The following is a 16,478-nucleotide window of genomic DNA, read 5'->3' as shown; positions in this document are numbered from 1 at the left end:
CCACTAAGAAAATAACTCAAAAAATATAGTCAAAGAAATAACAAAGGAATTAAAGTTGTACCCTGGAAAATAAAACACACACACACACACACACACACACACACACACACACACAAGACAATAATGAAGAAATTGGGGGCAAAAAAGACATAAGACACATAGAGAGCAAATATCAAGATAGCAGGTATAAATTGTACTGTACCATTAAATGTAAATGGATTAAAGTCTCCAGTTAAAGGCCAGAGATTGGCACAGTGGATTTTTCTTTTTAAAGTCATGATCCAACTATATAATGCCGATAAGAAACACACTTTATATTCAAAGACACAAATAGAAAGTAAAGTTTGGAAAAAAGGACGCCACACCAACAGTAACCAAAACAGAGCTGGAGGGGCTATACTAATATCAGACAATATAAACTTTAAGACAAATGTTTATATTAGAGTTAAAGAAGGACATTTTATAATGAAAAAAGGATCAATTCATCAAGAAGGAATGACAGCTATAGAGATATATTTGCCTAACAGATCCCCAAAATACATGAAGCAAAACTGGACAGAATTGAAAGGAGAAATAGAAAATTTAACATAACAGTTGGAGACTTCAGTACCCCACTTTCAGTAATGGATAGAACAGCTAGACAGAATATCAGCAGGGAAAGAGAAGACTTGAACAACACAATAAGCCAACTAGACGTAACGGGCAGCAATGAAACACTCCAACAACAGAAGAGTACATATTCTTCCCAAGTGCACATGGAATATTCTTCAGGATAGATCATATGTTAGGCAATAAAACAAGTCTCAATAAATTTAAGAGTAGTAAAAGCATACAAAGTATGTTTTCTGACTACAACAGAATGAAATTAGAAATCAATAACAGAAGGAGAGTAGGGAAATTCACAAGTATGTGAAAATTAAATGACATACTCCTAAATAAACAATTAGTCAAAGAAGAAATAACAGGGAGGGACTTCCCTGGTGGCTCAGTGGTTTAGAATCTGCCTGCCAATGCAGAGGACATGGGGTCAATCCCTGGCCCAGGAAGATCCCACATGCTGCAGAGCAACTAAGCCCGTGAGCCACAACTACTGAGCCTGTGCTCTAGAGCCCGTGGGTCACAACTACTGAAGCCCACGCGTCTGGAGCCTGTGCTCTGCAACAAGAAAAGCCAAGGCAATGAGAAGCCATGCACCGCAATGAAGAGTAACCCCTGCTCACAACAACTAGAGAAAAGCCCATGTGCAGCAACGAAGACCCAACACAGCCAAAAATAAAAATTAAATTAAAAAAAAAAAATCACAGGGAAAATTAGAAAATACTCTGAGATGAATAAAAACAAAAACACAACACACTAAAACTTAGCACCATCAAGAGAGCTGCTAAGAGGGAAATTTAGAGCTTTAAATTACTGTATTAAAAAAAAGGGCTTCCCTGGTGGCGCAGTGGTTGAGAGTCCGCCTGCCAATGCAGGGGACGCGGGTTCGTGCCCTGGTCCAGGAGGATCCCACGTGCCGTGGAGCGGCTGGGCCCGTGAGCCATGGCCATTGAGCCTGTGCGTCCAGAGCCTGTGCTCCGCAATGGGAGAGGCCACAACAGTGAGAGGCCCGCATATCGCAAAAAATAATAATAATAAATTAAAAATAAATAAATAAAATAATAATAATAAGATCTTAAATAAATAACCTAACATTCTAACTTTAAAAACTACAAAAAGTAGACAATCTAAACCCAAAGTAAGCAGAAGGAAGGAAATAATAAAGATTAGAGCAGAAACAATTGAAATAGAGAATAGAAAAACAACAGAGAAAATAAACTAAAAGTTGATTCTTTAAAAAGATCAACAAAAATGACACACCTGCAGCTTGACTCACTAAGATAAAAAGAGAAGACTCAAATTGCTAAAATTAGAAATGAAAAAAGTGACATTACTACCAACCTTACTGAAATAAAAATGATTATAAGGGAATACCGTAAATAATTTATGCCCCCAAATTAGATGACCTATATGAAACAGCCAGATTCCTAGAAAGATACAAACAGCCAAAACTGACTCAAGAAGTAGAAAATCTAAATAGACCAATAACAAGGAAAGAAACTGAACTAGTAATTAAATAACAACAACAACAAAAACTTCCCAGAAAAAAAAAGCCCAGGATGAGATGGCTTCACTGGTGAATTCTACCAAAATTAAGGAAGACTTAACTCCAATACTTCACAAACTCCTCCAAGAAATAGAAGATGAGGGAATACTTCCCAACTCATTATTTGAGATTAGTATTACCCTGACACTAAAACTAGACAAAATATCATAAGAAAGAAAGCTACAGGCCAATATCCTATATGAATATAGATACAAAAATCCTCAACAAAATATTAGCAAACTCAACCCAATGCTTGAAAAATGCAGTACATCTTTTTCCCAGTGGGATTTATCTCAGTAATGTAAAGATAAATCAATGTAAACATCAATCAATGTATAAGAAAACACGCAATATAACACATAATAGTAATAAAGGGAAAAGGACCACATTTGATCATTACAGTAGACACAGAAAAAGCTTTTGAAAAAAACTCCAACACATTTTCATGATAAAAACCTCAAAAAAACAGGAATACAGGGCAACTTCCTCAACCTGGTAAAGGACATCTATGAAAACCTCATGGCTAATATACTCAATGGTGCAAGACTGAAAGCTTTCCTAGTGAGATTAGAAGGAAGAGAAGGATGTTGGTTCTTGCCACTTCTATTCAGCATTATATAGGAGGGTCTATCCAGGGCAATTAGGCAGGACTATAAAATAAAAAGCATCTAAATTTGAAAGGAAGAAATGATATTACATTTTCAGATCACATGAATTACATACAATTGACCCATGAACAACACGGGCTTGAACTGCGCAGGTCCACTTATACTCAGATTTTTTTTGCTAAATACACACTAGAGTACTACGCCATCTGCAGTTGGTTGAATCTGAGGATTCGGAACCGCAGATACGGAGGGCTGACTGTAGAGCTATAGGTGGATTTTCAACTTTGCAGAGGGTCGGCGCCACAACCCCTGCATTGTTCAAGGGTCAACTGTGAAATCCTAAGGAACACACAAACTATTGATATTAGAGATAATGGATGAGTTCATCAAGTTTGACTGAAGATCAATATACGGAAATCAGTTGTGTTTCTATACACCAGCAATTAACAAACTGAAAATGAAATTAAGAAACTAATTATATTTACAATAGCATCAAAAAATTAAATACTTAGGGGACTTCCCTGGTGGCACAGTGGTTAAGAATCCGCCTACCAATGCAGGGGATATGGGTTCGATCCCTGGTCTGGGAAGATCCCACACGCTGAGGAGCAGCTAAGCCCGCAAGCCACAACTACTGAGCCCGCGTACCACAACTACTATTTCACAGCTGACCCTTGAACAACGCAGGGGTTAGGGGCGCCCGACCCTCTGCAAAGTTGAAAATCCACCTATAACTCTACAGTCAGCCCTCTGTATCTGCAGTTCCGCGTGCTGCAACTACTGAACCCCATGAGCCTAGAGCCCGTGCTCCACAAGAGAAGCCACCGCAATGAGCAGCCCACGCACCACAGCAGAGTAGCCCCCATTCGCTACCACTAGAGAAAGCCTGCGTGCAGCAAAGAAGACCCAATGCAGCCAAAGATAAATTAAAAGAAAAAATTATATACTTAAGAATAAATTTAACAACCTTTATACACTGAAAATTATAAAACATTACTGAAAGAAATTAAAGAAGCCCTAAATAAATGTAAGGACATCCTGTGTTCACAGGTTGGAAGTCTTAATATTGCTAACATGCTAATACTTCCCATACTGAGTAGAGTGATGAAAGCTTGCACCCGCCCCTCTGTCTTGCCTGGGACACAAATGATGCCTTTGTCCAGTATATCCTGCCCATTAGTCACTTAGTAGCCATCTGGGTTATCAGATCAACTGTGGAGGCATCAGTGTCTGTATTCAAGTAAGTGACCCTTTTATTTGTTTTTTCACATCTTTATTGGAGTATAATTGCTTTACAATGTTGTGTTAGTTTCTGCCATATAACAAAGTGAATCAGCTCTATGCACACATATATCCCCATATCCCTTCCCCCTTGCATCTCCCTCCCACACTCCCTATCCCACCCCTCTAGGTGGTCACAGAGCACAGAGCTGATCTCCCTGTGCAATGCGGCTGCTTCCCACTAGCTAGCTGTTTAGTGACCCTTATTTTACTTAAGAATGGCTTCAAAGTGCAAGAGTAGTGATGCTTGTGATTCAAGTACACCAAAGAGAAGCCTTTAAGTGAAAGGAAGTGCTTCCTTTAAGTGAAAAGGTGAAAGTCCTCAACTTAATAAAGAAAGGAAAAAAATTGTATGCTGTGGTTGCTAAGATCTACGCTAAGAAACAATCTTCTATCCGTGAAACTGTGAAGGAAAAAGAAATCCGTGCTAGTTTTGCTGGTGCACCTCAAAAACTGCAAAAGTTATGGCCGCAGTGCATGATAAGAATTTGGTTAAGATGGAAAAAGCATTAAGTTTGTGGGTGGAAGATACGAACAGATAGAATTCAGTACTATCCAGAGGTTCAGGCATCCCCTGGGAGTCTTGGAACACAAGCCCCGAAGATAAGGGGTACTACTGTACTGCGTGAATCCATTCATATGAAAGTCCAGATTAGGCAAATCTATAGCAGCAGAAAGTAGGTTAACGGTGCCAGGGGCTGAAAGGGGAGGGGGAAGTGGGGTACAGGGTTCCTTCTGGGGGGCAATAAAAATGTTCTGAAGGACAAGGCAGGAGTTGGCCAGGCAGGCCTTGGAGACCAAGGTAAGGAGGTTTGATTTTATCCTGGAGGCGATAGGCATCCCCTGAAGAGAGACAAGGTGGACCGCAGGTCCAGGATTGGGTGAGGGCACCAGGGGAGGAGATGCACGTGGGGTGGGAGGTGTTCAGGTTGGGAAGAGATGACTTAAAGGTGACCACGGCACATCCAGGAGGCGGAGGTGACAGGATGTGGCCTCAGGACAGAGGCCTAGAGGAAAGACAGGATCTGAGTGCAGGCATGAGGGCAGCTGGAGCCCGCGGGGGCGGCTCACAGAGATAGGCCCCCAGGGCAGCCCTGGAGCCCCACCTTAAAGCCCCAGGTGGAATGGGGTGACTTGGCAAAGGGTCTGATAGAAGCACAGAGGAAACCTGGGACAGCCAGCCAATTGCAGGAGGACGTCTGCAGAGGGTCTGGTCGTGAGGAAGCTGCTGGGTGTCCTGAGGTGGGTCCTGCCTGGCTCAGGACCTCCCCAGTCTTGCACCCTAACCTCCCGGGCCCTCACCCCATATCATAAGACAGGAGCCCCTGTAGAAGCCAAAAGTCTGCCCCCTGGGCTTCCTTCTGGACCTCCAGAAGGGCTCCCTCTGATTCTTTCCTTCTTTCATTCAAGAAATACGTATGAATATTCCACCACATCCCTGGCTCTGTGCTGGAAAAGAGGCAGGAAGAAAGACAAAGCCTGTGCCACAGAGCTGCTCTTCCGGGGCATGGGAGGCAAGCGACCAAGGAATGAGCACTTACTACCAACACAATAGACACACACACTTCTAGATGCACCCGGCTGCTCACCGCCTGAGAGCCCCACGTGAGCTGGGCTCAGCAATAGTCCCTCATGCGTGAGCGAGACTGAGATGTCAGAAAACTCCAATAACGACGACTTAAGCACAGTAGAAGTTTGTTTCTTTCTTGCAAATGAAGCCCGGTTTAGCAACCCTGGGCGACGGGCTAACCCGTTTAGCAAGGGCTTTGGAGGGTCAGGGAGGCCCTCCTCATCTCCACCCCCAGCCTGGGCTGGAGCTCACGTCCCAGACGTGCTTCCGGCTCCACGTGGCCCCGGGCAGGAGAGGGAAGCGGCTCAGAGGGCCACCCTCCGTTTGAAGTCTCTGCATGGAATTCACCCTTGAAGCTTCTGCTCAGGTCCTGTGGGCCACAGCAGCCACACGGCCACACCTAGCTGCACAGAGGCTGGCAGTGCACCTGTGCTCGTATCAAAAGTAGGGTGCCATGACGGAGAAGGGACATGGGGGCCAGCATCAAGCACCCTCAGGGTACAGCCCGCGGGGCCTGACACTCATCCCCTGTACGTCTCATCTGTATCTTTACAGCCTGACGTTTTCTTTCGTTTTAAAATGTATTGCACGAGTGACATCAATGAAAATCAGAGCAGAAATTCTGCTTCCCCAGCATATCAGCTTCAAAATTCCCATGGCTCCCCCCCACCTCTTGTGTATGGGTAAGCTCAAAACAACTGATCATCGGATAGCTTTTGTCCTCACTTGTATGTTTCATGATGTAAGGTGTTTTCATGATTTGCGTTTTAAGTGGCTACCTAAGTCCAGTTAAAAATGACTGACTGGCGCCAAAGTGCAGGTAAAATGTGTGGAAGGGATTTTGTATTAGATGCCAGTCCACAAAGACAGAGACAACAGGAGACCACAGCAGAGCAGAGATCTCTATGCGCCTTGGAAGACAGGAAGCCCACAGACAGGCGGTGCCTGCCTTATCAGGGGAGATTTCCGAGAGAGGCCAGTCTGGAGGCACTTCTGGGGGTGCTGGGTGTGGGGCTGCAAGCCCTCCTCTAGCCTCAAAATGACTAGAAGACAAGCAGATGGAACCCAGGCTGCTAGTCACAGTGGGCCTCCAGCACCCTTGCCCCACCCCATCCCTCACACTCTGGACAGAGCACACGTGCCCTTCAGCAGTAAGAAGCCCCAAAGTGAACCCCTCCATTGGCTGCCCCCCACTGTGGAGTCAGGGACCCCCAGCTGTTGAGGGGAGCCCCCCAGGAAGATGAGCCCCACCACAGAGGCGGGCCTGGGCGGGGGCCGGGGGCAAAGCTTCCTCCCTGAGACTTGCCAGGCCGCCCCGTCCTGGGATGCGGTCCCGAAGGAAGGGAGGCTGGTCCTGGTCTGATGCTCCAAGCAGTGCATCTCTGTCTCCCTTCCAACTGTGAGGCCTGTAGGAGGTGGTACCGGTCTCGCTGCCCTGTGGGGTGCTGGCAGGGGCACCATGGCCTTCCCGTGAGGTCTCTTAGCCTCATGTGGCCGTGGTGTCACCAGAGGGCTACACTTTGCTTACCTCCCCTCCCGAATGGACGCTGGACACCCCAGTCCCTTTCAGGGGTCTTGGTACAACCAGTGACCTCTCTGTGTACCAGCCCATCAGTGCCCCCCGCCAGCCCCCGGTGCTCACGTGGTCCCTGTTCCGTGGCCTGTCCGCTCTGGGTGGTGCTGGGTGGGCACCCGGACTGGGCTGGGCTGCCCCCAGGAAGCTGGGCCAGGGGCGTCTCCTGCTCTACCCCAAGGCCACACGAGGTTCTGGCCTTGGCTGGGGCGCCGTTCTCCTCCCCTGGGGGGAGCCAGCCCCAGCTCCCTTTACCTCTTAGCTCCAGCGCGGAAGACTGTGCTGGGTGGCCTCTGGGTGTCTCAGCTCCTGTCAGGCCTCCCAGCCCTGCCTGTCGTGTTTCCTCTCGCACAGCACTGGACCATGATGCGCAGAGACCTCCAAGGCCGGGAGAGTGCACTTGGGGCTGCGGCCAGGTCTGCCTGTGCCACTTCCACACCCCAAGCGTCCATCCAAGGACCTCTTCCCAAGGCTGATGCAGCTGGGGCCCTCCCTCCCGCCATCAGTCAGTGGACCAGAAGGGGCTGAGCAGGGTGTCTAATCCCGCAGGCAGAGCCTCTTGCTACAGGCCCCGGAGCCCCACGTACACAGCAGACAGTGTGACCAGGAGCCCGGAGGGCAGCTAAACAAAACTGTTTATTTCCCAGGAAAGAAAGAACGTGGGACGTGTGGGGGATTGCCACCTGCCTTCATCACTTCCAAAAGAGCACATTCCAGAAGAGCAGCCAGCAGGGGTAGAGACCCAGCGCCAGCAGCGGGAAGAGCAGGGCACCGTACGTGTGGTGTTCCAGCACGCCCTGAGCCAGCGCGGCCAGGAAGAGCCGCCAGCCCTCGGCCAGGGAAAGCGGTGCCTCCTGCAGCTGCTGCCACAGGAACAGGCCGCCCAAGAGCGTAGCTGCTGGGCTTGTCAGCACCAGCAGGGCAGCACAGAGTGGCCTGCGTGGAGAAGCAAGGTCAAGGGGGGCTCTGAGGTGGGGGAGGAGGAGTGACGCGTGAGGGGGCGTCTGTGGCGAGGGGCAGAGGCCCTGGAGGCGGGGGGCACGTCACGGCGGGCTTTGTGGTGGGGACCGACCAGCACATACCGGGGCCCGGAGGGCTTGGTGAGTGCAGCGCCGGGCACCATGGTGGCAGCCAGCAGAAAGCCCAGGGAGAAGTTGGTGAGGGTGATGCAGGCCAGCTGTAGTGCCAGGTAGATCAGTGCCACCAGCTTCAGCGCCATCCAGCTCCTGTCCGGGGCCTGGGTGCTCAGCACCCTGCGAGGCAAGGGGTTCAGGGGTAGCCGCCTGCGTGCCCAGGGTGCCCCCTGCCCGCGCCCACCCAGCCCATCTCCTCACCAGGGGGTGCTGTGCGGCAGGGCCAGGCCAGCTGCACAGACGGCCAGCAGCGTGAGCACCACGGCCTCGGCCTCGGCCACGGGGAAGTGCTGGGCAGCCACGTGTTGACCCAGCACTGGGAGGACGTAGAGGGCCAGGCCCACAGCCTGGGAGATCAGCAAGGGGGCCACGAGCGAGGCCAGCCCCACGCGCTGCAGGGCACACGGGCACTTGGAGACAGACCCCGGGCCAGGGGAGTCCCAAGGATCCTCACCATCCCTCCACCGGCTGAGACTGAGCAGCAGCAGTAACCACCACCCAGGACCCCAACAGCAGGAGTGGGGGGCCGTCACCTGTGTTGCAGGGAGGGGAGGACTGGACCCAGAGGTCCCCCCAGCCTCCTCAGGACCCACTCCAGCCTCATGCAGCTGCATCCACAGTTCCAGAGCGTGGCTGAGTCAAGGACCCTGACAAGGGGTGTGATGGGCTCTGCCCAGTGGGGGACCCAGGGCTCACTCCCACTCCCCCGCCCCGACGTTGGAGAGCTCTCCCCAGCCTAGAGTGGGGGGACCTGAGGCTGGCCACAAACGGACAGCAGGAAGCAGAGGATATCTTGAGACCGAGGACCAGGAGCAAAAAGCCGGCAGCAGGCATGTAGAGGCCAATGGAGACGAAGCGGGAGAGCGCAGGGAGCAGGTAGAAGAAGAAGGACTGGTGCAGGCGCTCCAGGAGGTGGTTGAGTTTGCGGAACATGCCCTCCAGAGCCCTGCCAGGCGTGGGCTGGGGTCACGACTGGCCAGACACCCGCAGGCACCCACTAGCCCACCCCGAGTATGCAAAGGGGAGACCAGAGGCACTTACTTGCCCACTGCCACCAGGTCGTACTTATACTGGCGGAAGCTATTGATGCCACGGAGAGTCAGAGCCTCCACGCGGTAGCGCAGGAAGAGGCCGTGGGCGCCGTGGGGGTGGCCAGAGGCCTGCTGCAGAACCATGAGCAGCAGCGTTTGCACACCCTGCAGCGGCCCGTCCACTGACGTCCAGTCCTGGGGCTGCAGCTTAGAGAGTGTGAGACAAGGTCAGATAAACCCTGCGCACAGGCCCCGTGCTCCCCAGGCAGGTGGCCCTACCTTGCCCTGCAGCGTGCACAGGAGTCCCCCTTTCTGGCAGAAGGTCTGGAAGAGGTTGAGCAGGTCCAGGTTGGGCAGCTGTCCGTTGAGTCCCTCCACAGCCACGTCAAGGCTAGTGACCACATCAGTGCTCAGCTCCAGGGCCACGGCTGCCTGGATGGCCCCAGCCCGGCCCTGCAAAGGGGATGACTGCATACCTGTAGAAGCAGGTGAATGAGCTGCCAGTAAGGGGCTGGTGAGGACAGTGGCCCTGTGGGGGCCAGGGCAGGGCAAGAACACCCACCAGTGACATTGACGTCGTGGTAGGCTTCAAGCCAAGCCTCAGAGCCCAGAAGGTCGTGTTCTGTCACCAGGAAGATGATGTCTTTGGCCCAGTAAATCTGCCCTAAAGACCAAAAGCAGGGTCAGCAGGGCCTGAGGCGGTGGCCAAGCCCTCCCTTGCCAGCAGTAGCCCCTGAGCCTCACCCCGGAAGTGGGCAGCAAGTGCCAGCATCAGCCCCACAGCCTGGCTGTTGGTAGACTCAGGGCCACAGGGCACGGTGAGCACCAGGGACTCAGTGCTGGCAGCGCGCGGTGCCCGAAGGATGCCGTACACGTTGATGCCCGACACCATCTGCATGCAGTATTGGGGAAGCCTCAGCACGGCCCCACTCTAGATGGCTGAAACCCCTCCCCTTTAGCCCTAGAATGCCCACCAGTGACTTCTCTGGCCCCAAGACATCCCCCCGCCCCCAGTGACCTTCCTGGCCCCAAGGCCACCCCCTCAAGGTGCTTTTTGGTCGCAGGCACAACCCCCTCCCCCCCTCCCACGACCCGCCCCCCCCCCCCCCCCCAGTACATAGCGCTCGTGAGTCTCATCTGGAAAGGGCAGTTTCCGGGAGAAACTCTGCGTGTAGACCTCCAGCCCCACTGACCGCATCGTCCGCTCCAGCCAAGCCACTGGCAGAGCCCTGGAAACACAAAGGGAGCTTCTGAGCAGAGCTCTCTGGCCTTGACTGGCACTGCTTCCCCCATACCCACGGCTCTGTCGCTCACCCCGACTTCCTGCGGTGCGCAGCGAAGTCCCGGGCAAAGCTTCGGGCACGCTCTCCGCCCGCAAACTGCTCCTCCACCATGGTGGAGCCCATGGCGTTCTCCGACATGTAAGTGCGCTGGGTCAGCGGCGGGAAAGCCAGAGCCAGGAACCAGGCGATGCCCGCCACGTAGCTCAGCGCGCTGCGGGGAGAGGGACGGAGGGACCACCGGAGCGTTAGCGGGCCCTGGCACCCCGGCCCGCAGCCTCTACCTCTGCACTGGGGGTGGAGGGAGCATGTCTGCGGGACCCAGAGTGCCGGTACCCGGGACGCCGGACGGGAGAGCTGAGCCCCAGGCCTGAGGCCCCGAGTGATGCCGGCGGGCGGGAAGAGACCGGCACGCGCTGCCGGAGGGGCCCCCGGGCCCCCGCCCCCCGCCCTCACCAGAGTGGCGCGTTGAGGCGCAGCACGAGGCGGGCAAGCGCGCGCCGGCGCACCGGGTCCGACAGGAGGCCCATCGCAGGGCCGGGCGGCTCCGGGACCGCGCTCCCGCTGTCAGGTACGGCCGCCGGCCGGGAACGCCTCTCCTGTCAGACCCCGGGCTGCACGCCGGCCCTCACTTCCGGTCCCGACGGCCCTCACGCCGCTGCGCCTGCGCCGTCCCCCTAGTCGCCCCGCACCGCCGCCGCGCATGCCCAGAGCAGAGCCGCTGTGGAGGGAGCGGGAGCCGGGCCTGGGTTTCCCCGCCTGCGGAGAGCGTCCTCCAGGCAGGCCGACGGCATGGTGCAACGCCGGAGGACAGTGAAGACGACGGGCCGCTCGAGAAAGCTCGGCTCGAAAGGGAATCAGAGTAGGATGATGAGCAGGGCAGATGGGAGGAAATCCGGAAGCGGCGACCAGAGCATCGACGCCGGAAGATTTCTGAAGGTGCTGCCACTGGCAACCACAGGTCTGAATGCTGTGCTGGGAAGTGAGGGGGCTTCCGTGAACTGAGAGACCAAGGCATTGGCGGACCCTTTCCTATGGATGTCGGTCACCAAAAACAGCCGAGTGGAATCACAGCGTGTGCCCAGAACCGAGGTCACTGGGGTCAGATGACCACAGGGAGGAAGGTGCGTGATACTACTGGCCAAAGGGGTGTCAAAGGAGCTGAGGTGTGTTAAGTAGAAAGTGGGGCGCACCCCTGTCCAGGCCAGGTGCCTGGGATATTGGAGGAGAAGCAGCCCCTGGGCAGGCTGCAGGGGCTCAGGCAGGTCTGAGGGCAAGGGGTGGGAGAAGGGGAGTCTGAAGAGGGAGGGGCAGTGGTGGGGAGCAGGGAGTGTCTATGTCTGACTGAGAAAGCATCAGAGCTGAGAAGACTCCAGGCTAGATCATGTGTCTGTTGTACTTTTGGAGCCCAAGGTAAGTAGCAGGACAGGCCCAAGGGATTCCTAGGGGGAAAGAGAGCATTCCGTGTAAGCCATAATCCAGAGCATGTGGGATATGGGCCCCTACATCACCACGGGGGATACCACAGCCACTGAGTTCTCACTCAGCACTTGTGCTCAGGGCCCTGGATGTGCCGGGCTGAGAATGACAGACTCCACGGTCTCAGGCCATGTCTCACTGCTCAGCTGCCTTGATCCCTTCCTGGCCCAAGCCACTCTCCTCACCCAGGGACATCCCCTCCTTGTTCAGGCTTTGACTCGTGAGGCTGCAAGGGGTACGCAGTTCACGTGTGGGGGAGCATCCTTAGTCACCCCTGGAGCCAGTACCAGGCCAGGCTCTGAGGGCATGGAAGTGCTGCGGGGAGAGACCAAAGTACAGTGGAGTGTGCGTGGGTTTTATTCTGGCCCTGGGTGGCCATGTGCTCAGTCCCCCAGCAAGACAGAGGCCTCCTGGACGTGCTGCCGGACCACACGGTCCAGTAGGGTATGTACATCTCGGGCGGCCTGGGCAGCAGCCTCTAGCACCTGCTCCAGGTGGTCCTCATGCAGCCTGGCGTCCATCTCAAGCAGTGCAATCTGGCCTGAGGACGGTAGCAGGGCCAGGGCCAGCTGGGGGCCACCAGCTGCTTCCTCCACGTGGCTGAGGTCTGCCAGGGCTGTTCCATCCACAAAGCCAGCTGAGCAGGCACACACAAAGTCCCGCATGGGTATCCCTGCATCCAGCACTGCCAGCGTGGCTGCATTCACACAAGCCGCGTAGGTCCCACCATCTGCCTGCAGCACCTGCAGGGACCCCCCCAGTGGCATCAGTCCATTAGGCCGCTGACCCCATCCCCCCCACACACACACCCTCCTCCTCCTCTCTCCCCTCCCTGGGTTGAGGGCTGCTGTTTCTCACCTGCACATAGATATCAATCTGGGAGCGTGGATGCAGTTGTGTAAGGATGGCTGCCTCGAAGGTTTGACGCAGCTGCAGGCCCATCTCGCAGGATTTACGGTCCCCATGTGGCCGCCGCTTGCGCTCGCCTGTGCTGAAGGTCGCAGAACTATACTGGCAGTTCACCAGGGCCCTGTCAGGCAGGGCTCGTGCCCGGGAGCCCCGGATCTGGGGGAGGGTTGGGGGAGGACACGTGAGCCAGGCCCACTCCTCCCAGCTCACACTACCCCTTCCTTCCTCTGGCTCTTGCCCTGAGCCTTGGCCTCCCTCCCTCCCCTCCTTCTATCTGCAGCATCTCAACAAGCAACTACTTTACCTCCAAAACATAGCCTGAGGGAGGGCCACCGGGCCAGTCTGCAAGCTCCCATCACCTCTGGATCTCACCTCTCTCCTGACAGGCCTCCCTGCTTCCCTCCTTGACTCATCTTCTCCCAGCCCACTCTCTGTTTGTATCAGAGTCTGTTTACAAATATCAAGTCTGATTCTGCCTTCTCTAGGCAGTACACATACTACTTACCTTTACAGGCTTCCCACCACGTAGGAGGCAAAAATCCTAAATCTTTTCCCTGTTCTACAGATCTCTCAATCTCATTTGGAAATACTCCCCATCCTCCCCACCATCAGCCTTTCTGATCTGCAGGCGCGTCAGTGCTTACTCTTCCACCCCTCTGGCCTTACGCTTCCAGCGCTGGAATGGCAATATACCCAGGCGGCTGTATTTACAGTCCCTGTCCTCACGGAGTTTGTTCCAGCGGGGAGACAAATGGTGAGAAATAAGTTAAATTGATGTCTGAGGAGGCGGGTGCAGAAAAGCAGCAAGTGTGTGAATGTAGGGGAGGGAATCTGACAGGTGATCTGGGAAGGTGTCACCGGCGGGTCACGTCAGAGTAGAGCTGAGTGGTGAGGGAGCGAGTGGGAGCGCACCTGGCGGGTTTAGGAATAGCAAAGAGTGGAGGGCGCAGGGGACGGTGGCCGATGAGAAAGGCAGGTTCCATCGTGCATCACACGGTTAGAACTCTGGCCGCGGCCCCACACGGAGGCGCGCGCCGGCCTCACCTCCCGAGCCTCTGCTCAGCCTGGCGGCCCCGCGCACCCCGCAGTCTCTGCCCGCCCCGGAGGAAGCCCGGCTCGCGCGCGCCCACTCGCCTCGTGAGGCCCGTAGACCACCGCTAGCGCCTTGGTGTTGCCCTGCTCGATGTAGGCCGAGCCGTCGGCCTGCGCGAATACACCCATCCGCGCCTGGATCTTACGCAGCTCCCCGGCGCGCCGCCCGTCCACCCGGTAGCCCTGGTCCGACAGAAGCTCCAGCCCCGCCATGCCGCTCGGCCGCTAACCCCGTTTCCGCTCTCTGGAGAACTACAGTTCCCGGCGGTCCGGATGCCCCACTTCCGACCTCCAGAATCCTACGGTTTCCGGAGCGCCGCCTCCCATTTCCGGTGCCGGAGAACGACGGTTCTCCCAGGGTTCCCGGCGGCGCCGGTTTCCGCACTTCCGGTCCGCGGAGAGGTGGGGCTGCGGCCGTTTGGGATGACTGTCCTGCGGCTGCCGGGGGTGGAGACCCGCTGGGCGTGGAATCCCCACGTCGTTTCCCCCCGGGTTTGTCGTGGGGGCGGTTCCCACGACCCTCGGGGCCTACCCGCCCTGCGTCGCCCTGGTCGCCGCCGGCGCGCGCCTTCTCCCGGACCCAGAGTCTCGGGCCTCCCACTGCGCCCGCGACCCGCCGGCCGGCCCTGCCGCGCCTCTGCCTCTCCCTCTGCGGCCGAGCCCCGCTCGGACCCCGCGCAGCCGGTGCGCCTCTGCTTCTCTTTGACGCCAGGCGTCTTCCTCGAGGTTCGCGGGTGAGAGCCGCGACTGCTGGAATGATAGCATCGTTTTGTCTGACGGCTTCTGTTCTTCCGCGCTCGTAAATGCATTCGTTTTCCCAAGCTGAGACACATTTTCTGTTCTCTTTTTTTTTACCGTTTAAACAATTGTCCATTAAAAAAACCCACATAGTTTATATTGTACATACACGTGGTTGCATTTTTTAGAGCAGTATTAATTTTTTTTTCCATGTTGCTTTAGTTCTTCACTCCGTACGACCCCACGCCCCCCAGCATCTGCCGTAGCTTAAGTACTGGTTCTGTGATTTTCTTCACACATAATTACATACAAGTCACAACAAATATGTGCAGTTGTAATGTACAGACATATAGGGGCTTTTGGAACTCTGGTTATTTTTTTTAATGGGATCATTTCATACACACTTTTCTGTTTCTCACTAAAAAATATGTAGTGAAATCTGTCCAGATAATCCTGTGGAACTCTAATTTTTTGCTTGATACTCATGGGGTGGATGTACCAGAATTTACCCATCTACTGCCCCACTGTGGGCAGTTGGTGTGTTTCCAGGGGCTTGGGAGATGGAACCCCAGGGTAGGGACTAACTGGGTGAAGGCTGTAAGTGTGAGTTACATTTTCCCTCCTTTCCCACCAAGAAAAAGTGTTACAGTTTTTACATAATCCTAGCCACCCTGCGGAGTGTTACTGACATGCTGTAGTCACTCTTGCGTTTCTTTGCCTGATGTATTCCAACATCTTGTGTCGGTCAAGTCCCCTGGAACTGTTGAGGGGTCTACAGAAGGGAGAAATGAGATGCTCAAGGGGAGGGGACATGCCCCCCCCCCGCCATAGGAGCAGTTAAATGTCAAGCTGTGAGAAGAGCAGGTGGAATGGACATACTGTGGTGGGCTTGGGCCTAAGTCCTAGGCAGAGCGTCCCCTCCAAGGCGGTGGTCTCCTAGAACACTGGGGCACGAGGCCTGGCCACTGTGCCTGGTCAAAGGCTGTGGATGATGGCCGTCATTCTCTGCCACTGGCCATCCTCCATCCCCTCGCCCTCGACTCTTCAGCTGGACTGAGCAGGCCTTCTTCCCTCAGCAGTGTGGGCTCTTACTCTCCCAGTTCTTACTAGGTCAAGATTGCTGTAGTCCATTGACGCAGGTGGAAGCCCCCTGGGTGCCCCGCCCTCATTTCATGGTTGGCCCTAGCAGCTCAGGATAATTAGGATAATGTTGGTTCTGGGCCTAAGGAGACCAGAGTGACTGGGGGGTGGCTTTTCCTTCCAGATCAGTGCAAACCTTACTGTGTCCCCTTGTGGACACAGTTCCACCCAGGAACAAGTTGCAACAATGTGTGTGAAATGCTGGCCAGCAGGGAAGCTCACCGGAGACTCAGGGCCTATGGCTTTCATAGGGCACTGGTCACAGTCATGTAGGCACCCCTGCCTGGTATGTACCCGGAGTCCTGGGAGGAAAGCAGGAGTTTAGCAAAAACCATATTTGTTTGTACAAAGAGTTTAGGTTCAGTGAGCCACTCTTATTGGGAAATGGTAGGAACCCTTCTGAAACCTAGGTTCCCAGACGCCACAACTTTGCACACATCGTCTGAAGGAGAGCAGTCTCAGGACCCTCTTTAAGAAACAAAGGACAGGGATTTCCCTGGT

General features: G+C 54.5%; 2 protein-coding genes across 2 annotated transcripts; both read right to left on the bottom strand.

Annotated features, from left to right (window-relative positions):
* Window positions 1-7,792: 7,792 nt before the first annotated feature.
* On the bottom strand, window positions 7,793-11,277 carry GPAA1 (glycosylphosphatidylinositol anchor attachment 1). Its single transcript, XM_060115940.1, has 12 exons — window positions 11,076-11,277; window positions 10,654-10,833; window positions 10,457-10,568; window positions 10,084-10,231; window positions 9,902-10,003; window positions 9,619-9,815; window positions 9,350-9,546; window positions 9,101-9,254; window positions 8,842-8,937; window positions 8,510-8,700; window positions 8,258-8,428; window positions 7,793-8,111 (listed from the first exon to the last, which is right to left on the bottom strand). Exons 1-12 carry the CDS (start codon window positions 11,147-11,149, stop codon window positions 7,868-7,870), a joined length of 1,866 nt encoding a protein of 621 aa, XP_059971923.1. The 5' UTR covers window positions 11,150-11,277; the 3' UTR covers window positions 7,793-7,867.
* Window positions 11,278-12,432: 1,155 nt separating this feature from the next.
* EXOSC4 (exosome component 4) lies at window positions 12,433-14,497 on the bottom strand. The gene is made up of 3 exons (XM_060115942.1): window positions 14,142-14,497; window positions 12,957-13,163; window positions 12,433-12,841 (listed from the first exon to the last, which is right to left on the bottom strand). The coding sequence occupies exons 1-3, from the start codon at window positions 14,310-14,312 to the stop codon at window positions 12,482-12,484; spliced, it is 738 nt and encodes a 245-aa protein (XP_059971925.1). The 5' UTR covers window positions 14,313-14,497; the 3' UTR covers window positions 12,433-12,481.
* Between the last annotated feature and the right edge of the window lie 1,981 nt (window positions 14,498-16,478).

Source organism: Mesoplodon densirostris, chromosome 13 (assembly GCF_025265405.1).
Source record: "Mesoplodon densirostris isolate mMesDen1 chromosome 13, mMesDen1 primary haplotype, whole genome shotgun sequence".
In the NCBI taxonomy this organism is placed as follows: Eukaryota; Metazoa; Chordata; class Mammalia; order Artiodactyla; family Ziphiidae; genus Mesoplodon; species Mesoplodon densirostris.
Note: the sequence above shows the minus strand (reverse complement) of the source record. Positions and strands in the feature narration are given on the sequence as shown.

Excerpts from the sequence above, each read along its gene's own strand:
- GPAA1 (XM_060115940.1), bottom strand. The coding sequence starts at position 11,149 with ATGGGCCTCCTGTCGGACCCGGTGCGCCGGCGCGCGCTTGCCCGCCTC. Across the intron at positions 10,004-10,083 it reads ACTTGCTGCCCACTTCCGGG|GGCAGATTTACTGGGCCAAA; the intron begins GTGAGGCTCAGG and ends TTTGGTCTTTAG. Across the intron at positions 8,112-8,257 it reads ACCAAGCCCTCCGGGCCCCG|GCCACTCTGTGCTGCCCTGC; the intron begins GTATGTGCTGGT and ends TTCTCCACGCAG.
- EXOSC4 (XM_060115942.1), bottom strand. The coding sequence starts at position 14,312 with ATGGCGGGGCTGGAGCTTCTGTCGGACCAGGGCTACCGGGTGGACGGG. Across the intron at positions 13,164-14,141 it reads TGGTCTACGGGCCTCACGAG|ATCCGGGGCTCCCGGGCACG; the intron begins GCGAGTGGGCGC and ends ACCCTCCCCCAG. Across the intron at positions 12,842-12,956 it reads AGATTGATATCTATGTGCAG|GTGCTGCAGGCAGATGGTGG; the intron begins GTGAGAAACAGC and ends GGGTCCCTGCAG.